Genomic DNA, 27,642 nt, shown 5'->3' on the forward strand with positions numbered 1-27,642 from the left:
GTGTGTGTGTGTGTGTGTGTGTGTGTGTGTGTGTCACTGTGTGTGCACAAAACATTGTCAAAAATGGCCACTACTAGACAAAAATCTGCAGCTCACTGAGCAACTCAGCAAAGAAGCTAGCGTCTTCTCTTCTCACCTGACTTCTGTTTTCAACCGAAATGCCAGTACACCACGTCCTGTGTGATATACTGCTTCTGATTGGCAGAAAACATTCGCTGTAGTATATGCTTAGCATCGTTGAGATCTTGTCACTGGCCGAAAAATAATTAAAATTGAAAAATGACTATCAGACATCAAGACTTTGAAAATTCTGATTCAAAAAAATAAATCATTTTTGGAGCCTTGAAAGACTTAAAACCCTGTCCATACTGTGGCAACTGGATCGCGATCTGATCGCAATAAATCCAATCCACATCGAGAGGTGGTGATCGCAGTCAGTTGAATACAATTAGAAATAGGTGAGCGTTACCTTCACGTACGCTATAAGTGTAGTTGCAACATCTAACCCTCCTCACTCATCTTTGTTCTCGCTTACCTTATGTCACTGAATCAACACTTTCCACATGCAAACAACCCACACGTACACATCAGTCATCAGTCACATGATACCGAAAAAGAGTCAGAGATATCATTATCAAATTGCATTGTGGACGCTCGCTAACACGATCAAATCGTAATCCATTATGATTCTGGTCTAGTGTGGACAGGCCTTTAGTCTTGAAATACATTAGAAGCAGTAGGGTATTTGTACCCAACTGCCTCAGCGAGAAATTGCATGTAACATGCTACTACACAGTTGCTATTACGCCACCGGATCTAGTCTGATTTCTGGATCCACTTCTCATCTGTTATTGAGTATAGCAGCCTATAGTGTTTGCCAACTTCAAGCAACTGCTAAGCAAATGTGTTGACACTAGACCAAAACAACGATGCCCAATAGTAGACCTAACACTATGAAGACAATCTTCTTTCACAGTGCAATTTTCGTATGCTAGACTCTTCCTATCCGCTTAGTGACTATGGTCAAAATTTGAATGCGATGTATGTGACATGTCTTCTTGTAATATAGTTGAATGCTCACACAGTAAGACTCATTCAAGGTAGAAATTGCAATTGACTGTCTGGTTATTGTCGTTTCGTTGATACATCATGCAACTCAGTCTAAATCCAATTCTGTGATGGACATATTGCTACTCACCATACGTTATTCTAGTGTGACTTACACAGACTACATAAGTAATAAGAGATGTTGTACCCAAAAGGACAATGTCTCTTGTCACGTCATGTGACCTCGCAGGGTTCTTCCTAAATCATGGGAGCATGGCACTGTGCTACACTGAGCAACTCTACCCACATGACCAAACCATTTCGCATGTGTTGTACCCAGGATAAACGTACCGTACTTACATGTACAGCAAACAGGTGGCATTAGTGTGTGCACATGTGCAAACACGGAAGACCTCTCAGACTGTATTGATTTCGTTCCTTTCCGTCTTGGGGTGAGAGATTAGCAATACTAATACACACTTTGACCAACATCTTTACAAGGTATCTGAGGGTACTGTACCGCATCTCTTCAAATAAAAGCCGCAGCTGAAGAAACTTGTTGAAAATAGAAGCCACCCTCGAATTGAGGCTGCACTAGTCTGCAGAGTTACTGGCCATGCCCATATCACATGCTTTTGATGCTTCTGCATCAATCTCATCCTATCACATGCACTTGTCCATCAACTACAATAGTAGTTCAGGGTACTTTCAATGAGGTTCTCACTGCATGTGCGTCTAGAACGTAGATAACACAACAGTCGTAGCATTTACAGCTAAACCTGCCATGATTGGCACCTTCCATAGTGCCCAACTATGTCAACAGAAAGAAATGTGTCGTTCAAGTACCAACGTGTCACGGTGTAACGAAGAGACTTAAAAATAGAGCACGCCCTTGAATACAAGCTGCCCTCGTTTAGAGGCTGCAGTTCTGTAACCTTGTTAAAGATAAAGGCCACGGTCACTATGCGAAGAAATACGGTACATCGCGGTAAGGGGCGTGTCTCTCCCACACTTCTGAAATCCCAGAGAGAACCCTGCCCTTACAAATCGTCACACGACTCATTCGCTCATAGGCTATAAACTATGTGAAACACTGTAGTGGTGATGCTGCTGTTATGCATGGGCGCTAACCTCGCTCCTTGTGTGTTCACTCAGCTGGACATTAAATGCACAGTTCAATTCGTATCTCATGCTGGGATACTCTCTTATCACCGAGTTGATAATGTCCTACACAAAAAACGTAAAGCAAAAAATATCGAATGTTTGACTTGCTGTAATGTCGATGTCTTGATCAACATTTGACAATGTATGATACCTGATCGGCAAGTTGAGTGCTCAGCATTGTCATCAGCTGCTTCTCGGCGACCAGTCTCCACAGCTGTGTCCAATGCATACTTCGCATTCGTTCTAAATCGAGCAGCATCACACCCGTGTTGAATCCCCTGCCCTGTACAACGATTCAATCAGGTAGCGTAAAACGTGTGATTTCACACTGATCATTACACTCAAGTATAGGCAGCAAAAGGCTGAATGCATTCTTGTTGTGTGTGTGTGTGTGTGTGTGTGTGTGTGTGTGTGTGTGTGTGTGTGTGTGTGTGTGTGTGTGTGTGTGTGTGTGTGTGTATCTGTGTGTGCATGCGGATTTGTTTCATCTAATGAAAAACAATCAAGGCAGCCACAAAAATAATAGATCAACTACAAACCATTCCAACGTATAAAGCAATATACAACTGATCAGTCAGATTATAAACATTGTCATATGCTTGACTTACAATTGCTGGCCATGGTTTGTGATTTCTCCAGATTTTGCCAAGATACCAGTCACTCTGGTTTTCAACCAGTCCTATAGCCGCCTAGACACGATTAACAACATAAACACAAACAAATAAAAACAGATACAACAACAGACAGAAAAACAAAGACAGACAAGCAGACAAACACACAGACAAACAAACAAACAAACAAACAAAAAATGACAAACTAACAGACAGACGGACAAGCAAACAAACAGAGACACGCAAACAAACAGATAGAAAAACGATAAACTAATAGATAGACAACAGACACAGACGAACAAATAGACAGACAAACACACAAACAGTAAGACAAACAAACAAATAAACAAACAGAGAAATGACAAGATAATAGACTGACAAACAGACAAGACAGACAGAAGACATCCTGTTTACTGGACCATACAAGGGTCAAGAGAAAAACAATACACACAATTATTAATGTGCTTTACTGTACAGCCCTATATGGTTTCTGTCCAGTTTTAGTTTGGTAAAGATTATGTGCAATTGGGATGGTAGAGTTGCTTTGTTGTATTGTATGTAGATTTCAATGCTGAAAATATATGTATTGGACAGACAGACAGACAGACAGACAGACAAGCAAACACACAAACAGACAGAAAAACAAACAGACAGAAAATGTCAAACTAATGACAAACAAACATACAGACAGACAAACAGACAAACAGACAGATAAACAAGATGACAAAGACAAGAAACTGACAAACTAACAAACTCCTGACTGACAAACAGACAAGAGTCCAACATAATGTGAACAAATGACGACTCCAAACAAATTATCAATCCTAGTGACCCAGATTGTACATCCTGTGCTCTACAACTGAACCACTAACCACCTCATCACACAGCTTCCTTACTATACTGGTACATCACACATTATAGTTCACAACAGTTACCAATCACCACCTTAGTTTCCTTCATGTTCTTAAACTGTAACCACAGCTCGGCAATGTCAGAAGCAAACGTCACATCAGTATCCAGAACAATCACCTACCCAAGAAGAAGACAAAATGGACTTTCTACATAGTTCAACGCACAATGCATAGTGCAATAATACAGCAAACATCGAACGTAATAAATCCTCGTTAATCCATTTGTAGTAGGATACATCACATTCAGGCTTAATTAAGTCTTTATTTATTAATAGCCTTTAGAGTGTTCACTGGTGCATGACCAGCATAGGTGCATGCTTTGATCTGAGTGTGTCAAGCAGCATTGTCAGTTAGGCTGTATCTTCGTTGTGATTCATTTTGTCAGATATAGACGAATGCAATCATACAATAATCACCTCATGTCCAAATAATGGCCCCTGGGCAATGCAGGTTACTTTCTTGTACAATAGGAGCACCCAGGGCTCATTTTAGGACATTTACGGTAAGTCCAAGTTCTGATGTATGTTTGGGTTTGATCCTCGTCTTTGTCTTCTCCTACAAATTCTCATTCAAGGCTTCACTTCATTGTGGCGGCATATGTTTGTCTGAGCAGTATTATGGATGTACTGGGTACAGAGGCTAGAGTGGCACAAGTGGCAAGACGTTTGGCCTCGTTTGGTGTTAATACACAAAATGGCAAATGGCAATGAATGAGGAGCTGCCGTTAAACGGTAATGCCCCCAGCCAGATGGCTGGGTTCCTGTGCACTAAGTAGGAGCTATTGGCCGTGCTAAGCAATCTCCTGGAGCCTGGCCAGGTGCTCGCAGGAGCACCGACTGCGACGCCAACTATGGTGTGGGCACCTGAAGTCCCACCCGGACCCCAGTGGCTGATGGACTTCGTCACAGTCGGAGGCCATTGCCACCCAAGTCAAAGACCAGGTACTCATTATACCCGAGTTGAGAGAGGCAATTGTGTGAGTTTCTTGCCCAAGGAAATTATGCCATAGCTCGTCATCACTGTGACTTGAACCTGCAACCCTCCAAGTCCCGGATGTTTCCATTCTCCACATGCACTCTCTAACCAATTGAGCCACAGCACCAATACACACACACACACACACACACACACACACACACACACACACACACACACACACACACACACACACACACACACACACACACACACCCTAAACCCTAAACCAGCCCATCTCAAAAGATGATGGCATAAACAGTGAAAAAAAGAAATCTCTACTCAGTTTATCTACTACCAGTTTGTAAATTGGTAATATATTGTACAGTGTCCTGAAACGTTTAGTTCTCCACACAGCAAGAGATGTCAAACTGCTGCTTCTTGCTAATCCAACAGTAGAGATCGCCCGCACGCCCCATAGACCATCGTTCTACTTCTTTCCACGCTGGAGACCAACTTTTTTCGTCCATGCCGCGATGCCATTTTCACTGCTGGGCTACGTGCACGTGGCCTCCATCTCCATCGGCGATAACCGGAAATAGACGTAAAGTCACGAAAATGAGTACTTCAACGTTGCAAGTAATCGAAGCACTTTACAACGTGGGGTAGCACGACGGGTGTTCTTCGCAAAGAAACATGTTGCCGTAGGCTCGCTCCCAAATGCTGGGTGTAGCACTTCTGTCGATCTGAGATGGTTTATCTTGATGATGACGATTGAAGATATCGCAGAAGCCAGATGGTAAGCCGGAGAGAGTCAAATCTTCCAGAGCCGACACGCTCAGGAGGCTGCCATGCTACATCCGGGAACACAAACACAAACACACACAAACACACACACACACACACACACACACACACACACACACACACACACACACAGTGGTTATATACGTGTATAAATACTAATAAACATAAAGCTGTTGCATGTAAGTCTACTATACATCCAATAACTGTGTGTCTGCTATCTCTTAATTAATCGCCAGCCAATTACCCTACCTTTGTTATTTCTTTTGGTAACACTGTTGGAAGAACAAGTTTCATCAGGCCAAACACTCCTGAGTAATGTCGATTGGGAACCCAACTCACTTTGTCCTATCCAAACAACACATGATAACAAGGTAATAAAACACAACCTCTACAGTAAAGACACTCGATGACTAGAATGTTTAGGTTACACCAATATTTCTTGGGAGTCAGTTGAGACATTGGCATAAATTAATGCAAAAAATTATTGTACAAGAAACAGTAGAGACAATGGTTATCACTTCCATGTGCCTCTCGCGATGTCACACTGTGTCACACAACCCCTCATGCATTTCACACCTGTTGCATGTCTATCCTTCCAATGTCTAGGCTGCATGAGACATAAGGTAAGAGACAACGTGCTACAGAGAGTCTGTTGTAGAGAGTCTATTGTGAAGCTGGCTCGAGCATAATCACATGCAGCAATCATTTATGCACATATTATTGATCACGTATGCAGCACATGATTCTAAAATGTAATTCGTTTGCTTCTTCAGGAAGACAATGCATCACGAAGAACTACAGTTATTACACCAATTCACGCTGAATAGTGAACACAGGCGAAAGCTATACAACAAACATCCGACTATCTAAAGACTTGATCATCACTATATTCAAAATTCATGCCGAGTTGCCCAAATCTCCTTGTAGAGGGCAGGGTTATACGTATCCTACGTAAAATAGGAACGTCTCAGCCCATACAAAATACGTAGGATGCCTTAACTGGGAAAATTCACGAGTGCAAACTTCCAATGGACCTGGGATACTGTAACAAGTGTGCTTAGCTCTGTAGCTACCGACATTGTGTTGAGTCGACTTGTGGGTGGCTACTAGTATTATAGCACTAAGTGTGTGGTATGTACATGTTCTCCTGTATCACTTCCAAAATATCATCACAAATGAATGTGTTACATATCACTCTAGGGCGACTGTTGACTGGACAAACATTGGTACACTGACATTATTTGATACATTTACACGACACGTTATTTTACACAATGTGCAGGTTTTTATTTAGGTTTGCAAGAATTGGTTTTACAGAAAGTAGGCAGAACCTAAAACAAAAAAGTGGGCGTGGTCATATCATTCGTCTTAGGTATTCCTTCTAGATAATGCCTGACAACCTGCGCAGGATACAGTAACGCACCAATGAAAGAGACCCCTTAGAAATACTCCACCTTAGTAAGGTGTCATCTGTGCACAAAACTAATTTTAGAGGCATTAAGGTGTCTTTGACAACTGACCATTATTTTAAGGGCGCCTAACCAATTAGGGTCTTGCATCACACACAAAGCATGTATAGTATGCTAGTATTAGGGGTAATAAATAATACAATACCGTGTCTGTTTCCCAGTGCTGCTGGAATGGCTCAATGGAACTAGGTGCTGCCCTTACTTACTTGCTTAGTTAATTAAATAGATCCTTTATGATACCCAGATGTTAATGTATATACAAATTGTACAATTTATTCATCATTTGATGTGGATTGTAGTCTAGCACAGTCAGCCCCTCCCCCTTTTGACTTCCATCTGGGTGTGTCAAAAGGGGAGGGACTGCCTACACAAGACTAGTTGGATTGTGGCATTCCCTGTGCATTGGGGTTTAGATGCTGTGAATCAGCTGGTGACTAATACACTAAACACTCACAATAATATTGAAACAAAGGTGCAATCTGTTGTCCATATTCGACTTAAAATCTATCCGAACCTACCAGATCTCTTAGGGTATTACAGCAGCTAAATGCACATGCTGACGTGAATGCAGTAGTCTTACAAAAGCAGCTCGTCCCCATTTTCTACTTCCATCAGAAGTATGAACACAATAAGAAGCTAATTATGAGAGACTACCATCTGGTCATGTGGACTAACCACACAATACAAGTATGAGATCACTGGAGATGACTACCACAAACGAGGTTTGTGTGCAAGATGTCTCCTTTAGCAGTCACATAACGTCACTCAATTACACAACAGACTTAACCAAATAATAACAATATGACAACATACCATAACAGGATCAGCGCTGTATAATGTTATATTCCCTAAAAGTCAAAATACAATGTCAGAATCCGTTCAGGTCGATGGAAATAGCAATGTGTTGTATAGTAGGAGGCAGAGATATGCAAAATAGACAAGGACCAACAACAACAACAAGTAATAAATCAAGGTAGGATATGCATGAACACTTACAAGAAAACAAACACAGACATAAGGTTAGCAGATGAATAAACACATAAACAAACAGAAAAACAGCAGAGGAAGACCCAGACAGACAGACAGACATAAACAATCACATGAAAAGACAGACAAACAGCAACAGACGGGCACATAAAGAGACAGACAAAATGCAGAAAGACAAACAGTGGAATGACACAAGCACACACACACACACACACACACACACACACACACACACACACACACACACACACACACAGAGAGCTCTCCTTTACATATATACAAACAGAGATGAACACACACGCGGACAAGCAAGTGTAGTCTACCTCCTGGAAGTCTCCACGTTTTGAACAGGTTTCCAAGTATGAGACGACCAAATGTGTCAGAGATAAAGTGGAAGTGAAGTGGATTCTGTCTGTAGAAGAGAATTGATTTGATGAGTTGAGATGCTACCTCACGACTGCAGTTTTGACCAGCAGCAACTATAGCAATATGAATAACCTATAATAACACAGTGTGACAAGCTAAACAGCATATCACTCATGACATTGCTTGTAATCAGCATCCATACCTTAGAAATAGGAACACAAAAGTGTGTACTGAAAAGCATATACACAAACAAACAGAGAGATGCATGACGAGACATGTTGACAGACAGACAAACAAAACACACAGACAGACACACAGACAAAGAAACAGATAGACAGACAGACAGACAGAGACAGAAAAACGGACAGAGAGACAGACAGACATATAGACAAACAAACACACAAACAGAAGACAAATAAACAGACAAACAAATAGACAGCCAGACACCAACAAGCAAACAAACAGACAGACAGACAGACAGACCGACCAACAGACAGACAGACAGACAGACCGACAGACAGACCGACAGACAGACAGATGGAAAGCAGACCTCTCAACTTTCTTCACACCAAATCGTTAGACTATCTTTGTAAATGACAACGCCCATTAACTGTGTCTAAAGTAGCCGTGGTTAGCAGCCCACGTCAACTCTCGCCTATGTGTTAGCCTCGTTTTACCTTTCTGTGCGCGCACCAAGGCTTAGCCTTGAACTTCCAAACGTTACTTTTACTGCATACCTCAACCAGATAGTCCAGATACACGCAAGCAAAGCGGTCTACAAGAGTCTAGTTCAAAGAATCCGCTATGTCCGGAAAGACAGGGCTACACAAAGCGACTGTCAGAGTGTCTCACAGTAGGGTTGTCGGGAGAAAGGACTGGCAATTGTGAGAAGTAGGCACAAATCGTGAGATCGTGAGACATGCCAGTAAATCGTAAGTCTCACAACAAAATCGTGAGAGTTGAGAAGTCTGAGAAAGAGACAGAAAACAGACAGACAGGCAGACAGACAAATAGACAAACAGAAGACAGATAAACAGACAAACACATAGACAGACAAACACATAGACCAACTGGCAAACAATAGACAGACAGACTTTTGGACTCAATGTTTTAGGTCTATTACCATTAGCCTGAAATATCAATGATATATACAAATACATGTATTCAGACAGACTAAACAGACAGACGAACACAGACACAGACACAGACACAGACAGATACACAGACACAGACACAGACACAGACACACAGACACAGACACACACACACACACACACACACACACACACACACACACACACACACACACACACACACACAGACACACACAGACACACACAGACACACAAAGACACACACAGACACAGACACAGACACACACACACACACACACACACACACACACACACACACACACACACACACACACACACACACACACACACACACACACATTACTAAATAGCTATGAAACATAAAAGTCACATTTCATTTGCTACAATACCATTTACCTACCTCACATTTTGGTAAACTGTTTGACTTTGTGCAGCCGCCACTCGGAATACGATGCGTCAGATTCAGCCTCAATTCTTCTACATTCAATTCGTCAACTCTGTTGGTTTTCAACGCGTTCAAGTCTCTGTGCAAGATCGCATTTCGTGCCTCTGTGTCTTTAGCACGTGCTTTCCAGTAGTCGGCCTCACTGTTGGACTTTATAGCCGTAGGCACCCAAGCTAAGAAACAAGCAACAAAAGATTTAAGGTACTGTACAAAGAAGGACAACATACTGATAAATATATATATATATATATATATACAATAACATTTATCCAAGATAACCAATTTTTAGATACTAATAACTACAGCTGCATTTACATCCTTGCTTCCCTAGGCTATGGGATCTCTGCCAAGTTCCAGAGATACAACGGTCGGCCATTGGTCATTGACAGACCAACTGGTGTTCATGACCGACAACAATTTTTCTTTAATTGGACATTCCTATATGATTGGTCAAGGTGTAATAGTTATTGTATGGGTGGTAGGGAATCAATAAGCAACACAAACGTCTAGACAACCGACAGAAGCAGCAGGCAAAATCTAATCATAGAGTTGATGATCCCCAGATGTGTGAGTGCATACATGACCATACTGAATACTGTTAACAGTTGATATTTGATATAAACACAGTAGTGAATACGATGCAATAAGGAAATTGAACTAAATGTTGATGTCAGTAATTACAAGAAATTCTGTGAAATCAAATAAGAATGAATGCCCAAAATTAGAAATGTCAGGCCAACCTCTTTTGCTAGAGCACGATGTCCAACCAACAGACAGAGAGGGAAACAGACAGACGACAGACACTGTAAAATACAAAGAAACACTCAGACAGACAGACAGACAGACGGGCAAAGAAACACACACACAGACAGACAGACAGACAGACAGACAAAGAAACACATACACAGACAGACAGACAGACAAAGAAACACACAGACAGACAGACAGACAGACAGACAGATAGACAAACCAACAGACAAACATATTCCACTATAAATCCAAGATCATGTTGCTGTAAAGTATCCTATAATTATACTGCATACAAGGTCCGTACACATTCCAAACGGTTGAATGGATGGACGAATCAGCGCGCCGACGATGCTGGACGAGTGCGATTTCGACTAGGCAACAAATGTGCTAAAGACTTGACTGTGGTGGAACTTCCGTTCACTGTGCTTACGTAGTGACTTGACACCTCTGCTGTTTTGATATTGAAGTGTCGGCTGTAGTGCAACTTCCGTTAGAAAGCTCTCTAAACGTTTCTCACATTACTATTTCTACGCACTGCCGCAGAAATTCTGTGAGTATCGATTAGTTATGTATGAATTCAGGCACCATTTTGCTTCTAAGCACAATACTTGTAAATCTATCTAAAGGTGTACTAAAATGACCATCGTTTCATGTGACCACAAATTCTGTAACATCTCCAAATAGTCTGCAATCGTCAAAGTAACAGGAATTATTGCATACAAAACATGGATGTTGTTCCTAGCAACCAAACGTTATTACTGGTATGTCGTCATCACCCTTTCAGTAGGGTAAGTGGCTCTTTGCCCTCAACTGGGTGGCCACCAACCGGGTAAGTCCGAGAGAGGTACGCGATTCTGGGTAATCCATAAGGCAATAGTAACTGGCATACTGATTATTGACTGTGTGCATTACATATTAGGATTTTGTCAGCATGCTGGGTAGATATCAATAACACCAAGAACTGATCCTCATTCCTTATTATTAACATTAAAAAAGAAATATCTCTATGGCATATTATTATTAATTAACATTAATTAATTAAATAACAGGAATAATGCTAAATATAGTAATAATATATTATTATGCAATATATTAATATTAATATTTTGTTTATCTTTATTACTGCAAAAATGGTGTATTCTAATATTACTCCTATTACTATTTACTATTTCCACTACTAACAATACATGTGCCTGAACACATGCGTGTGTGTCTGCATGCAACCTAAAAACTGTCCGTCAACCTTTAGGTCGTACCCAGCAGCATTCAACTGAACAATCAGTTAAACTTTCATCCGGGTATTCACACCACATTCCTCGCATTCAATGCAACACTTCAAATCGCAGTTCACTCACACAACGTGCAAACTTATTCCACGTCGGCGACGTGGTGTCGGCACCGCTACGATAGCGCAACTCCTACGCTGCATTACTCACCCCATCCATGCGACTGCAGAAACAGCGTGACGAATGTGACGCATGGAACGATGATACAAGCAAGCACGAACAGTTGACATCCCCGCTGTCGCACTGACCGCATCTCAAGCGTTTCGCATCGAACAAAAAGCCGTGGCGACAAACATAGGGATACAAGAATGTGACGTATCCCGGATGTTATTGCAAAGCCCGGATACTATTTGTCACAAATGTTGTTTTTTGTAATCAGAAACGGTGAAGACATGATGGAAATATGGTTACAGTATTGTGCACGATTGTTAGCTTATACAGTCTTTGAATAAATATTTTAGAAAATGAAACCGGTCATTTGTGAGTCTTCAGTTTGAGCATGAGCAAGAGCAAGCTAGGCTAGACATGTCCTAATCTAGAGTCTCTCTTTATAACTTTATATTGTCTACTTCGCGTGATTCAGATTCTGGTAGCTAACTAACTAGTAATTCAATAGCTACAGAGTCGTTTTCTACTATTTTCCGACTCTGCGTTCTTTCCAGACTATTTGTCTTTTGTAAGACCACCCTGTATATCTTGATACGAAAACGAAAGAGGAACAGATACTCTAGAGCCGCTGCTGTACAAATTGTTTCGTCGATTGCGAGGCAATGAAACGACATTACCAGCTCGACCTGTCTTCCTGCTTCTTCCAGTTTACGTATCGTTTCCAGAAGTTTGCATAGCAATGAACCGTTCACGCGGACATCTACCGGCTGCAGACTGGCACGGAGCGCCTACAATGGTTTCGCGTTTACTTTTCCTTTCTCAAGGAAGCATTGCTGGGACCGTCACGCTAACAGCGTTTGTGCTAGCGGCACCGTCACCTTATTGAGTAACGGCCGTGCGTCAGGCATTTGCCTTGAGAGCAGCCCATACAAGAGCTCTTCGCCCACCTTTCAGGAGAGCAGACAATTGCGACGCAAACGAGCAGAGAAATAGACCTAACGTAAGCGTTGACTGATGTCGGGAGTCGTGAGAACGAGCCGATAACAGAGCGGCTATGACAACATTAGCTGGTAACCAGACAGGACGTTGTTGGAACTGCGATATAAATGCAGTGAAGACCGAAATGGTGAGACCGGCGACGCCCACTCGGAAAGGCCTCACCTATTTGCGCATGCCTTCTGCCGTTCGGCGTGACCACATGATTTCTCGTTTCGCGAACTTTGTCGGTTCGGCGTAGCTGATTGGTCGACGATGGGGGCGTGTATATCTTACTTGTCAAAACCGTGCTCATTGCTTCGATGTGCATTGTGCATCCCACCGCATAGCGTATCATCCCGACAGTTCACGTTACGACGTCTGTGGGTGAGGGGCAGCCATTCCGATGAGCAGGAAGATGAACAGTGTCGGCGAGATGGAAGGCTACGACGCCGACTTCGACCCTCCCCTCGAGAAACGACTGGAGTGTCCTATCTGCCTTCTCGCCCAACGAGACCCCATGCAGACGCCCTGTGGACACCGATTCTGCGGACCGTGCCTTCACCGAGCAATCAAGTGAGTGCTGGTCGTACCGGCTGCGGTTTGATGGCCAGACTTCCCTCATTTGTACAACCAACATGCGAACTGCGCTGCGAGCGAGGCGACAAAGCGAGCGATACCACTCCCCAGGATCTGTTTGACTTCTTTTTTACCCTCGAGCATGTTGCCTCATTGTTCTAGAGAAGGAAATCGCTGTCTTGCGTTTGACGCGCGGCTTTGTTGAAGGCGTCGTTGCCTAATGATTGGTCATTTGTATGGAAGCGATGAGACCTGTTTAGTCGCCTTTAGCAGCAGCGGCGGCTTTCTTTGCCATCCTCTGTTCGCTGAGTCATTTGTGGAGGCGTTGGTCTCCCCTTCCTGTGTCTGTACTTCGTGTTTGTCGTGTGTCTACTTGGCTCTGCGGTCATTTGGTGTGTCTTCTTGCAGTGTAACTGGACCCAAGTGCCCTGTGGACAATCAGCGCATCAGAGTCACTCAGGTAAGGCGTTAGAACGTCTCCGAAGTCGTTCACTCGCGTATCTCTCGCATTCTGCGAACGTGACCTGGAATTGAAAACGCGAATGCGTAAACAACACTATGGTCGTTGAATTAGTTGGGTCAGTCGCGTCGGCCAATCAACGAGCGATGATCTCACACGTGACTTGATTAGTACCGCGCATATTCGCGGTCATAAACAGAGCAGTGACCTCAGTGTGATGCCGAACAATCGGAACGCGGAGAGGAAACCGATAGCGCCGGGTAGCTGATTGTCTGGTGTTCCAGAAGGCGCGCAGAAGTAATTAGTAAGGAAGGACCCACGCATGCAGATGGCTACAAAGCCGCCCCATGTGCGAGACAATAAAAGTATCTTCCCACTATCTTTGGAGAAGACTGGGGGTCAGATGTTCTTGTGGTTTCTACATGCACAACCCTGTCACCTGGTGTCTAGTAGCTTAGTGTGTGAGAAATGTGTAATTGGATTGCCTGATTCCGCGGACGAACTCCAGGAAACGCAGCGACAAGAAACCGCCTGAATTCATTAGTCAACTCCCCTAAAATGCGATATCTGGCGAGACAGCCAGCCCAACGGTCATTAGAGACGGGCAACTTTCCCGCCTTCTCTTTCATTCACAAGCCTCTTGCTTTCGTTTACTGTTTTCCAGTGGTGAATAAACATTCAGTTACTAGTCATCATGATGAAACGCTACTGTGTGTGGGAATTATTCTGTTCAGGTTTCAGGTCCTTGAAGGGCTGCTGCTGTTCAAGGTCATCTAGATATACCTGTTGCCATGGGAACTAAAAGCAGAGTGTGGGAACCTGAGTGGGTGATACTGGGTAATCATTGACATCCGGGATAGATAATGTTATAGCACTCAGTATTGCAATGCAAAACAATAGATTTTGAATGCCAATCTAATTTATGTTATAAAATGGCATGTCATCTGATGGTATGAAGAGAATGAGAACTGGTAATAGATTATCAGCAGATTTCCATGGCTGTTATTGTTTGGAGATGGAATCAGACTGTTTGTTGTTCTTATCCTGCCACTGAGATGACTGGACAAGGTGGGTGGAGCTGTGTTGATCAGTTGGCAGGTTTCTTTCTCTATTTAGCTGCCATTCTAATTGCTAACAATGTAGATTGGTTTGATAACAATGGGGTGTCTTTATGGGTAGAGAGACAGATGTTTAATTAATGTATATAGACAGGAAGTTTTTGAGGTTTCATGGTCAGAAATGTTTGCATTATAGAAGGGGGAGTAGGTATTGAGGTGCCATTGATCCTTTTGTCTCATGGCATTGGTATGACTATGTGATGGACAGACAGACAGACAGGACAATGTTCTTACAAGCGAGGAGACAGATTTGTTGTTTGTAGCCGTGAGCCTTACACTGGGTAATGAGGTCCATGTATAGTGTACACACTGTAGCTTAGATGTGGCTTTCAGGAATTTGTGAGGGAAAATATTATGTAAGCTATATTGACAGGGTTTGCATTAAGTCTGGACCTCATGTAAGCATATGGAAACCAATGTCAACCCTTCTAGGTAAGTGGTGAATGGTGTAAACAGCTATGGTGCAAGGTAACCATGCATTACCATGGAGTTACATGTAAGTGTGGTATTGCAGCACAAATAAGCAAGCTTTACAGGCAATGTACATCGATGGTCGACACGCAGTGTTAGTAGTTAGTAGTGGGAGGCTTCGGTACAAGTCAGGTGAAATCATGTGACAAGGTGAAATCATGTGACAGGGGAACGGTGATAAGGGTGAAAGAGTGTATGGATGTTTGTTAGACTAGACAAATTAGAGCTAGACTACTACTACAAGACATCATTAATTGCCTCCATCTACAAGCGGATCCATGTAGGGGCACTGGGGCATTCCCTCGTTTGGGAAACTTCCTTGTGAGTCGACCTATCAGAGTCATTGGTATACACTGTAATAAAGCCGGAAGGCTATGTCTTCAAATCTGATTCTCAAGGGTCCTACAACTATAAAACATCTTGACCTATTATCGTGCATCTAAAATACCTGCAAGCAGACCTGCTCACTGTACAAAGACACTCTCACAGACTCGGTTCCATCCCCTTGTCTAGCAAATCCTGAATCCACGACTGCTGTCTGATAGATGCCCGTCTTGCTAAATAGCGAGAATGATGTAGGCAGATCTGCTTTTACAACAGATTGGATCTCGTATAGTAGCGTGTTGCTTCCAATGCTGGTGATTCTTATGTGATATGTTGGGGAGGTCCACGATTATTGAACACTGGAACAAGTTTGGTATTCAATATTATTGTCAAGCATTTGTCCACTACTGGACACTCACTATTGACTTTGTCTAAACACGATGACTCGTGATTGACTACTGTGTCTCGATGACTGGATGTTAGATTACCAACAAGGTCTACTTCACGACATTTATGGGGCGAATTGAATGAATTTGATAAGTTGGTACCAACATACCCAACGTAGGCATCTGTAGTGGGATGCTACGTGTGATGAATAGTTAGAGATATTTGATTTGGTGTGAAGTGGTGTGGAAATCAAGTTTTTTCGTATTATCGTATAACAGGCGAGCATAAGAAGTGCGACTATGGGACGAATAAATAAGCCAATGTTTATATAGATGGACAGACAGGTAGACAGACAAACAGACAGGCACATAAACTGGTAAATACACGGCTATACGTAAACATAGACAGACAGACAGGAAAGTAGATAGACAGACAGACAGACAGACATGCACAGAAACTGGTAGATATGTGGCTATAATAAGTACACGTAGATGGACAGATACACAGATGGGTAAGTAGATAGAAAGACAGACAGAAGACAGACAGACAGGCATGCACAGAAACTGGTAGATATGTGGCTACAATACGTAAACGTAGATGGACAGATACAAAGACAGGAAAGTAGACAGAGAGACAGAAGACAGACGCACAGAAAGACAGACGCACAGACAGACAAACAGTTAGATAAATGAAATATGACAGGAAAGGAGAGTTACCTGTTGACTGAGTGTCCGTTCTTTGTGCAGTTGTTTCGAGACAATTTTGCAAGACGCGAGGTGCTGTCTCTTCACGTGAGATGTCGAATGCGTGAGAAGGGATGTGAGTGGAACGGCGAGCTGCGGGCTCTTGCGGAGCATAAGAACAAGTGTCCGTTTGAGGAGATTGTGTGTCCAAATGGGTGCGGATTGACCGCGTTACGTAAGGTCATCAACTTGCATCAAGATGACTGTCCAAAGCGATGGGTGCTATGCGATCTGTGCAGTCTATATGTTCAGTTTGATAATTTAGATGTAAGTGAAATAGTCTTGTAGTATCTGTGTATTCGCCTTATGTGTTTGCTCAATTGTTTATATTTGTTTATGTTTATGTATGTTGTCTGTCTGTCTTTCTGTCTGTCTGTTTGTCTGTCTTTCTGTATGTCTTTTTGTCTGGATCTTTGTCTGTCTCTCTGTCTGTCTTTCTGAGTGTCTGTCTGTCTGTCTGTCTCTTTGTCAGTCTCTCTGTTTCTCTCTCTGTTTCTCTGTCTGTCTGTCTCTCTGTCTTGTCTGTCTCTCTGTCTGTGTCTGTCTCTTTCTCTGTCTCTTTGTGTGTCTGTCTCTCTGTCTGTCTTCCTGTCTGTCTTTTATTTTCAACAAACATCAATACTACCATACAGTTAATTTCAGTAAAAGGCGCCACAGCTAGACAGTGAGTTCTCGACCCATGGGTTGAGTTACACAAGTCACATTAATGTAAACTAAGTTGTAGTGAATACGCATCTCTAATACAATCAATGTTCTTCACTTGACGGCCAATCTTCTTTGACAAAACTTTAGCATTACATGATTGCAGAGCAACTGATAAGCAAGACCTCCAATTTTTTGAACTGGTCTCCAGTTTTCTTACCAGATTTATCATCCGAATTCTCAGACAGTTGAAGGAGATACTTGTGATCTTCCCAGCCTCAACGCTCAAAGTGTTCCAGTACTAAGGGGATGGTTTTTGTTTGTCTGTCAGTCTGTGTGTCTCTCTGGCCATGGTTACACAATGTTAGAACACCCCAGGAGGGGGTGATGATTAATCATAACACCCTGCTGAAGGTGTTCTCTCATGTTGAGCTTGTCCAATTGCCTCTCATTAGTCTTAATAGGCTGTGTGAACTGTAGCAAACTGCAACTGATTGTATCATGTACTTGAGCTACGTCAAAACGTCTTCCGATTGCTTTCCGTCTTCGAGTGCCTTCTCCAGGTGTAGGGACCACATGCGTGTAATAGAACAGCGACAGCTGCCTGAATCTATGGATGCGACGTCTTTCACTACAGAATTCCGCAAGTCATGCTGCGGATTTGATTTGCTCAAGAGAAAACTGCCAGACCAACACAAAGTAGAGCAATCTTCTTTGATTTATTGCTGTGATACCCAATATGAATAGTCAAGCCCTCCTCTAACCCACATTCCTGTTGTAAACTGACCTGATTGTAGTAATTGGGTGTGCTAAGCAGTAGCAAACTTAGTTGTAAACCCTGGTTCGAACACGAGCCCCTGTCTCTTTGTCTCTCTGTCTCTCTGTCTGTCTGTCTGTCTGTCTATCTCTTTGTCTGTCTCTCAGTCTGTCTGTTTGTCTGTCTGTCTATGTTTGTCTGTGTTGTTCTATCTGTCTGTCTGTCTCTCAGTGTGTCTGATTTGGTTGCATACAAGGAGAGGTTTCATGACATAAATACCTGTCTGTCCGGAAACAGCATTACTGCAGTAGTGGTAGCCATTTGTACATTTGTTTGATTGTCTGTCCTCGTATCTTCTCTCATTTCTACTTACCTGCACCCCAATATCTCATTACATTGATTGACAAGATTTAAATCATTTTCAACAGCTACAGACCTTTCCCAAGAAAACATCATTTTCACTTCATTCATTGTGAGATTTTTCTTATAACACATACTTACCCAAATTTGCTAACCATGATATCATTGTTTCATGTTGATTGTACTGTACTGTACATTACTCGTACAAATTTCAGTTTTATCTGTTTGAGTTTGCTTCCTATTTGATAACTCAACTGCTAACATCGGTATTACTATTTCACTAATCGAATTGTCTATTGTCTTTAGTCTCATGTAACAGTGTGTAACAAGATTGTGTTGTCGCCGTGTCAACCGGCCGTCACACACAAGGTACCACATTGCACTTATCACTTTCACAAGCCGTTGTGTTGAGCGTGAGTGATCTGTGTAGAGACACGTTGTGTGGTCGGGCGAACTAGAGTGGCATGACTTCGGCAAGCAGCCGATATTCGGAGATGAGGCATCGCCAGTTGTAGAACGACTGCTTGTTCATGCATCCATGAAACCCAACGAACAGGCACTGTAAGTAATGAAAACTGTTGAATGTGCATTATGTGTGAATGCATGTCAATGTATGTGGATGCGTGTGCTAGTGAGAGAGCAATTGTCAGCACTTGTGTGCACTGACATTGAGTTTTCTGTGTTTGTTTTGTATTTTTCTGGTGTTTGTTCGGCCAACTTTAGCATCAGTCCACGATTGCCTGCCTGTCTGTATGTCTGTCTGTCTGTTGTCTATCTGTCGTCTGTTGTCTATCTGTCGTCTGTGTGTCTGTCATTTGTCTGTCTGATTGTCTATATGTCATCTGTTTGTCGTTTGTCTGTCTTTCTGTCTGTTTGTCTGTCTGTTTGTCTGTTTCTCTGTGTTTGTCTGTTTCTCTGTGTTTGTCTGTCTGTCTGTCTGTCTACGTGTCTGTCTGTTGTTTGTGTATCTGTCAATACATACATTTTCAAACAGCAAGCTATTATACATCAACTGCAAATCTCTGAAGTTAAAGTTAAATCCAACAACATAACAATTACAAGCTCCTAAAGTTTTCAAACTACAGCTGCACAGACAAGAAAGAATTGTACACACTAGTTACACAGTAAAGTCCGAGAATCTAACAGTGAAAAACAGGCAGAAACATGATGATTAAAATCTCCACACAAGACTACTAGACTACATGAATAGTTTCAATTCGCTGGCACTTGAAGCATGTTGCTCTTGTTTACAATCCATGTTGTCTTTCATTTTAGATTAGCAGCGTGCTGTTTGTTTTCAGTGTCGTTAATGACACATATTGCGATCGTAACGTAAATATTTATACACACAATCATTCAATGGATGCAGAGATGTGCATATATGCTCTTGTTGTTTGTTTACATGCATATGGAACATCGTATGTCTCATGATGTTGTATTGTGTTTTGTGTGTACAGGAAGACAGACTTGTGGCCAAGTTGTCTACAACTTCATCTTGTTCGTAGTGACCTTCTGGTTGGTGTATTTGTGTGGTTGGTTGTTCTGTTAGTCAGTTTGGTTTTTTATAGTGTTACATTGAGGATTCGTACCTCGAGTCGAGTAGACTTGCATTGTACATGGCTGGTCCATATCATCATATGGTCAATGGCCTTTTTATCCACTTTATGGAGAAGGTATAGTGAACTGGTGTGTGTGTGTGTGTGTGTGTGTGTGTGTGTGTGTGTGTGTGTGTGTGTGTGTGTGTGTGTGTGTGTGTGTGTGTGTGTGTGTGTGTGTGTGTGTGTGTGTGTAAAGTTGGTATCAAGTCTGTCTTCTTTGTTGATCCTAAAATTGTTTTGTGCAGATTGGTTGTGTTATATTTCCTGAGACTGAGGGATGCAGCATGGAAGGATTTATCATGCTGTGGGACAGAAAACTGAAGAGCTTTGTCGGAATGGTACCAAAAGAGCAGAGAGGATTCAGAGCAAGGCTACAGGTAGAAATGCAATGAAAGTTATGTTGATGCTGTGTTGTCTGTCTGTCTGTCAATTTGTATGTCTTACTCTCGTTTGTGTGTGTGTGTGTGTGTGTGTGTGTGTGTGTGTGTGTGTGTGTGTGTGTGTGTGTGTGCGCGTGCATGCGTGTGTGTGTGTGTGTGTGTGTGTGTGTGTGCATGATGAGTTACATGTGGTTGTTAAATCTCACTCAATTCAGCCATTCCGTCTCTCTCCAAACAGAATGCAATCGCTAGAAACAACCAACAGATGATGGCCTATACGTCCGTCTCTGAAATTCCTCTTCACCTACCAGGCGAACCAACCCTCATCCCTCAACCATCACTTGCCCATTCGACATCCCCACCACCGTGGCTACAGACACAGCAAGAAAACACGAATCTGCCTAGTCCACCTCAGCCTCGCAGCTACAACCGTCGTTCATCGCCTCGCAGCAATCGAAACAATCGAAGTCGTCGGTCGCAAGCCAACACAACAAGTCATGGAATGCAACTGCCACCTGCAGAATCGGCGGGTCCAATGTCGTTTACGTGTGCATTTGTTCCACCATTGGGTACGATGATTCAGGGCACGGCAGTGTCACCAAACATGTCTCAGCTACAGGCTCTATCTCCTCCTATAACGCCGATGGCGCCGCTGTTGCCGTTTGCATTGAACTCGACGTATATTTACGGTCGTCCACCTGTGGCGCAAGGTGCGGCTCATCAGTTGCCAATCGATGTGACGGGGAGAACGTATGGTAGACCGATCATGTCAGCGAGACATTCCATGTTGGTGAGTATTGAGTGTGGTTTGAGATTACACTGTGTTTTGCTTGTCTGTTTTTTGTCTTTATGTCTGTCTCTCTGTCTGTCTGCCTGTCCATTTGTTTGTCTGTCTCTCTGTTCATTCATTCATCTGTATCTCTGTTCATTCATTCATCTGTCTGTTTGTCTGTCCTTTCATTTGTCCATTCATTTGTCTGGCTAGCCAGCTGACTGCCTGGCTATCTGTTTCCCTGTTCATTTGTCTATCTGTCCATTGTCTGACTATCTGTTTGTCTGTTCTTTCATCTGTCCATCTGTGTCTTTTCGTCTATTCATTTGTCTGTCTGTCTGTCAATTTCATTTATTGGCTGGCTGGCTGGCTGGCTATCTGTTTGTTCGTTCATTTGTTTGGCTATCTGTTTGTCTGTCCGTTCATTCGTTCATCTGTATGTCTGTCTGTTTGACTGTCTGTCTCTGGTTCTGTAAACTTACCTTTTGCATGGTTTTCTGTCAATCAATACGTCTATCTAACCAGACATTTTCTAACTTAGTTTTCTTTTGTCTTCTTTGCTCATAAATTCATATATTGACCCATTGTTGCTCTCATTATTAGTACCATCCATACTCTCGATCGAGCCACGACACCGACCATCCACACTCAGCAACAGTAGCAACCAGCCGAAGTCGGACCCATTTCCCCTCGTCCTTGCCCTCGTCACTACGGACAGTCGACAACGACGACTCATCTCCACCAAGAATCATGGCCGCTCCGACAATACAACAACCGCAGCCACTCAATCCAATGTGGGATTACTTTGTTCGTGACGTCATCAATGGGGAGCCTGTCATAGCGACAGGTCAGATGATTTCGCCTCCAGCTGCGTCGGGATCGTTGGGTCCTATTGCTCCTTTGCCATCGATTACACGAGGGACTTCGGTTGATATCGCAGTTCCGCAGGATGGTATGGCTGTTGCTTCTGTGGCGAGTGGAATGGCACCCGAACGCGAGCAGCAACAGTTAATGGGTGGCACACCGAGTGGTATGGTGCCAAGTGGATACAGGTTTTTTCACTATGGACCGAACTTTCATCCGGGGCGATGAGGTAAGGTGATTGAAGTTGTGTGTCTGTGTGTGTGTGTGTGTGTGTGTGTGTGTGTGTGTGTGTGTGTGTGTGTGTGTGTGTATGTGTGTGTGTGTGTGTGTGTGTGTGTGTGTGTGTGTGTGTGTGTGTGTGTGTGTGCAGTGTGGAAAATAACGGTAGGATATAGGACAATGTCCCACTAATGTCTTGTTTATCTGACCAAGACACTGCACCAGTGTTGGGATGTGTTTGGATAAACATCCACCTGTATGCATATGTGATAGTGTAAACCTTGTTTCTCAGCACATGATGGCCTTCCAATTGTGTAACTGTTAATTTCATGAACTTGGGTGTCTCTTAGCATGCTTCATCCAGAAAACCTCAGGTGCATTTAGCATCATTTCTCCCTTGGAAGTTGATTATCGAAAATTACATACAAAATGGCTGAAGTAGGGAGGCACTTAAAGGAGAATTCTCACCAAATACTAAAACTTGTTGGAAGAAAGATACAAGGCCTGGTATCATCCTGCAGGAAACCTATGGTCCAGACAGCCACAGAAGCAGAGAATCGGCACGAGTTGTTCAGACGATTCCCCATATGTACACAAGTCTTACTCTCTCGGAGTAACTACTTTAGGTTTAACCATACCAAGTGCTCCTAACGCACACAAAATTCAGCGAGACATGATCTATGAACTAATCTAAGAAGGGTCTCCTTCTGAGGTTGTATTGCCGCAGTCGATACTTGCGTGATAACTTTGAGGTCTCAGTTAGCTATAGGCAATAAATCACAACTTGACACCATATGTCTCACAATCCTTACCTTGAAATGTGCACAGATATCGGTCTTCCTTGCTAACCAACAATCAGAGTTACGCTCATGCCACATACGGGTACTAAACACACCTATGCAGGCAATTTCTATCCTTTATTTCTTCATTACGGTAAACTTCTGCAGTAAACGGTTGCAAAGGGTCGTGTCATGAAGTGACAGCTTTCATCTGAGAGATAGTTGATTTTGGTGAGAGTTCTCCTTTAAGTAGACATGTAGCACCATACAAGAATGTCCTACCAAGGCTCAGTCTGTTCGAGCCAAAATAATTTCCTATTTTCCACACTGGTGTGTGTGTGTGTGTGTGTGTGTGTGTGTGTGTGTGTGTGTGTGTGTGTGTGTGTGTGTGTGTGTGTGTGTGTGTGTAGATTGCATTGTAACGTTTTCTATTTGTTTGTCTACTTGTCTGTCCTTTTGTGTTTTAGTGTATGTCCATCTGTCCATTTTCTGTTTGTGTGTCTGTTTGTCTGTTCATCTGTCCATTTGCTTGTTTGTTCGTTTGTCTGCTTGCCTGTTTGTTCATCCATCTGTCTGTCTGTCTGTCTGTCTGTCTGTCTGTCTGTCTGTCTGCCTATTTGTTTGTCAATGATTACATATTTAGAACATCTGTTTGTCCATTCTGTCTGTCTGTCTGTCTTGTCATCTGTCCATCTGTCTGTCATCTTGTCCGTCTGTTTGTCTATGTTTGTTGTGTATTTCTTGTCTCTTTGCTTGTGTCTCTGTCTAATGCGTGTGTGTCTACTTGTTATGTCTGTCTTCTGGCAGGCTGGTTGTTTGTCTATTGTTTTATTGTGTGTGGGTGTCTGGTGTCTGATCTTGCCGTTTGTCTTTGTATCTGTCTTGATTCATCGTCTCTCTGTCGGACTATTTGTATCTGTCTGGTTGTTTCCCCAATGTGTCTAGTCATTTTGTCTGTTTGATCGTCTCTCTGTCTGTGTTGCTTTTGTCTGTCTGTGTGTCTATATGTCTGTCTGTGTATGTTTGTTTGTCTGTCTGTCTTTCTGTTGTCTATTGTGTGATTTTGTCTGTTCTTCTGTCTGTCTCCCTGTCTGTCTGTTTGTCTGTCTGTCTGTTTGTCTGTCTGTCTGTTTGTCTTGCTGTCTGTCTGTTTCTTTGTCTGTTTGTCTACATTTCTGTTTGTCTGTCTGTTTCTTTGTCTGTTTGTCTATATTTCTGTCTGTCTGTCTATTTGTCTACATGTCTGTATATCTCAGGCTTTATGTGAAATTATGGTCATTGTGTCTTACATATTAATTAATCAAACAACTTTTATCTTACCTATTTCTTTTTCTCTCTGCAGAATTGACTCTGACAATGTCAGGATCAACACACCGACAGATATACTGCAACTCAAGCATTGTTTCTCGTGCTGGACTAGCATTGCGATACAGACACAAGTTTCACTTTATTGTATTTTGAAGTTACTACAATTTTGGTGTTAATTAATTAAGTTAAAGACTTGGTTGTGTCGTCGTTTCTACTATGATGTAGGCACATCTAGAGATGGCAAGATATCTCGAAAGTTTTTCTACGAATATTCAGCAATATATTGTTGAACGACGAATTGTCACTTACAAGGAACTTCTGTCTTTCTATGTTGCACGTCACACTCTCGGTCCTCTTGCATAAAGAGTGGCTAAGGAATATCTCTAAGTGAGATGACAATAATCACCGACGGGTACGTTGTCCTTATGGATCAGTATGTAGGTTATTGTGTTTGCAGACTCCCGCAACCTCGCCTCGCTCGCGTTTGGTTCCCGTATGTGGATTGTAAGGCCCGTATGTGTTGCAAAGTCCCATATATCACATGCAAGTTCCCGTATGTTAATTGCAGTTGTATTAGAGCTGTTTAGTGACAGGAGATTATTCAAATAGGTAGGGTTTATTGCTGCAGACTCTTGGGGGCCTGCAAGTGACATACAGCAAACCAGACACAAGCGAGGTTGCAGGAGTCTGGAGACTAATTGAAATCTTGGCCTTATACCTTAGCATTCTGATCTCCTGACGTACCTACATACATATTGGTATACACTAGTTATTAGGTTTCTAACTGTTGTTTCTAATTTGAAAAATTATATTAGATTATATCTGTTTTAATGTGTGGGATGCTGCAGGCTAGGCTAAGGTCTGCTCAATCACAAACCTTCGTTTGTAATTTGCCTTGAAGTTGTTATCAACAATCACTTGCACACACTGCATTGTACTCTAATAGTTGGTATTGTAGTGATATGTTATATAGCAAGTGAAGATGGTAGTGTTGAAGCTTGGCATTGAAGATCGAGACATAGGAAGTTTAATTAGTGAGATTTTGGAGGCCACTAATGACAATCTTGTGCAACAAAATTATGCTTTATGGCATTGGGAATTAATGCAGCGAGGCAGGAAAATTATTGGTGCCAGGGCCCCTTGACCCCATAGCCTCACAGTTTTCTATACTTATCATACGTTAATTAATTAATGATAGCTGTTATGGCATGCTATGAGTGCTTTTGTTGAGAGACTGTCAGTCTTGGTCTAATTTATATATTTTGAATTGTACTGTGATTTGTTGTGTGTGTGTGTGTGTGTGTGTGTGTGTGTGTGTGTGTGTGTGTGTGTGTGTGTGTGTGTGTGTGTGTCTGTGTCTGTGTGTCTGTCTGTCTGTCTGTCTGTCTGTCTGTCTGTCTGTCTGTCTGTCTGTCTGTCTGTCTGTGTGCAGTATTTTTGCAAAGTGGTATTCCAAACACTTCTAATTTACTTCACACAATCCATTCCATCCGTTTACATCAATCCATCTTGGGTGGTAAGATAACTAAGTGGTTTGGTTATTGCACACACACACACACACACACACACACACACACACACACACACACACACACACACACACACACACACACACACACACACACACACACACACACACACACACACTGCTAAAGGCATGCTTCCCCAGTTTGTTTTACACCATATGATAACACCACAATTGTTGTGGTTCTCATGACCTTGATTTAGGTTTTTTCACCACAATTATTTATTTTAGAGTTTACCAACTAGCGTACCCACACCACATGTGCAGTACTTGTACACCAAACTGCGCGTGCAAGCTCAATAATTAACCGACAATGGCATTCAGGTAAACTACACTCGACCCTGTGGACTAGGCACCCTCGCTTTACTGTCGTGTATGCATGGCTATAGCTAGCTAGTGACTTGTGGTACAATGATGTCCATACCGCTGTTTCGTATTTTGTGCATGAATTTTCGCTCGACAAGCTTGCAAACGCCCAAACCGCAAGTGCTTTACCTTGGGCGGAATTATTTTAAGTTAGACCAGGGATCAGACCGACTTGCATCCTCGTGCGCACACTGGCATGACGCACCCTGTGTTCGCGTGCCTATGTACCAACTAGGTAGGAAGCGTGGGCAGGTGTAATGTAGTTTTACGCTGTAGGACGTAACGTGTACCTGTAGGACCTGTCTGACAACTGCAGGGAGGAAAGAGAGAAACCTGAATTTAAAGCTCTGTCTTAATTGCAATTATTACCGTCTAGTTAGCATTCATATCTTCGAGCTTACAGTACAAGTCTAGAGTATCTAGCTGCAAGTAATCCAAGCTCGTCACCACGTGTTGCGATTACTATCTATGATTTCTATCTAAATCAAGTTTAGAACTGAAGGAGGCAACACTCTAACACTCTCCCGGATAAGGAAAAATAAACTTACGAATAAAACTTTGGTTATTAGTGATCATGAGCGATGTGCATCTCATCCGGTTTCTGCAGAGCTGTGTTGTTGTCTTTTACACATCAGCATTACTTTCTTCACGAATCCGACATATAGTTAATTAATCTAATCTACCTTTTTTTAAATATGCAATTTTTAGTTTGTCAACGACGGGCTACAGCTAACGCCCGTTTGCTACAGATATTTTCTTCACCCACGCAGCATCTAGGTTCTGAAGTCATCAGGTCACACCAATTGACCAAACGCACAGCTGACTCTAAATTCCTAACAACCACTCCACCACGTGCCACATCCGGGTATCGCCACACCAAATGTGACGCCAATTTTTATTGCCGTATGTTTGTCGCGATTCCAACCACCGTTCGAAAAATCAGACTCTCATTACCGTCAGGACCGCTGATATTTTCTTGTTCAATTTTTTGCGATGCAATCGATTGTTTCCGGTTGCAGCGTGTCTCTGGCACG

At 42.6% G+C, this 27,642-nt stretch overlaps 2 protein-coding genes across 2 annotated transcripts in view; one reads left to right on the top strand and one right to left on the bottom strand.

Moving 5' to 3' along the window:
• Positions 1 to 12,218, bottom strand: part of LOC134188757 (xylosyl- and glucuronyltransferase LARGE2s-like) — a 16,855-nt gene extending 4,637 nt beyond the window's left edge. The window contains exons 1-9 of the mRNA XM_062656949.1: positions 12,024 to 12,218; positions 9,793 to 10,010; positions 8,235 to 8,409; positions 7,738 to 7,772; positions 5,705 to 5,800; positions 3,768 to 3,851; positions 2,820 to 2,900; positions 2,363 to 2,494; positions 2,179 to 2,274 (exon numbers count right to left, since the gene is read on the bottom strand). Coding sequence (XP_062512933.1) covers positions 2,179 to 2,274; positions 2,363 to 2,494; positions 2,820 to 2,900; positions 3,768 to 3,851; positions 5,705 to 5,800; positions 7,738 to 7,772; positions 8,235 to 8,409; positions 9,793 to 10,010; positions 12,024 to 12,126 — 1,020 coding nt within the window. The 5' untranslated portion in view covers positions 12,127 to 12,218. The remainder of the gene's footprint in view (positions 1 to 2,178; positions 2,275 to 2,362; positions 2,495 to 2,819; positions 2,901 to 3,767; positions 3,852 to 5,704; positions 5,801 to 7,737; positions 7,773 to 8,234; positions 8,410 to 9,792; positions 10,011 to 12,023) is intronic.
• A 1,056-nt stretch (positions 12,219 to 13,274) lies between these two features.
• LOC134189302 (uncharacterized) lies at positions 13,275 to 25,066 on the top strand. The gene is made up of 11 exons (XM_062657536.1): positions 13,275 to 13,532; positions 13,944 to 13,995; positions 17,042 to 17,305; positions 19,104 to 19,166; positions 19,228 to 19,358; positions 20,255 to 20,312; positions 20,366 to 20,470; positions 20,641 to 20,772; positions 21,014 to 21,565; positions 22,151 to 22,640; positions 24,752 to 25,066. Exons 1-10 carry the CDS (start codon positions 13,363 to 13,365, stop codon positions 22,637 to 22,639), a joined length of 2,016 nt encoding a protein of 671 aa, XP_062513520.1. The 5' UTR covers positions 13,275 to 13,362; the 3' UTR covers position 22,640; positions 24,752 to 25,066.
• Positions 25,067 to 27,642: the final 2,576 nt, after the last annotated feature.

Source organism: Corticium candelabrum, chromosome 13, assembly GCF_963422355.1.
Source record: "Corticium candelabrum chromosome 13, ooCorCand1.1, whole genome shotgun sequence".
Classification (NCBI taxonomy): Eukaryota; Metazoa; Porifera; class Homoscleromorpha; order Homosclerophorida; family Plakinidae; genus Corticium; species Corticium candelabrum.

What these genes read in the sequence shown, in the direction of transcription:
- LOC134189302 (XM_062657536.1), top strand. Translation starts at nt 13,363, where the DNA reads ATGAGCAGGAAGATGAACAGTGTCGGCGAGATGGAAGGCTACGACGCC. An exon ending in TTCAGTTTGATAATTTAGAT is followed by an intron (nt 17,306 to 19,103) that starts GTAAGTGAAATA and finishes TATTGTCTTTAG; the next exon opens with TCTCATGTAACAGTGTGTAA. An exon ending in AAACCCAACGAACAGGCACT is followed by an intron (nt 19,359 to 20,254) that starts GTAAGTAATGAA and finishes TTGTGTGTACAG; the next exon opens with GAAGACAGACTTGTGGCCAA.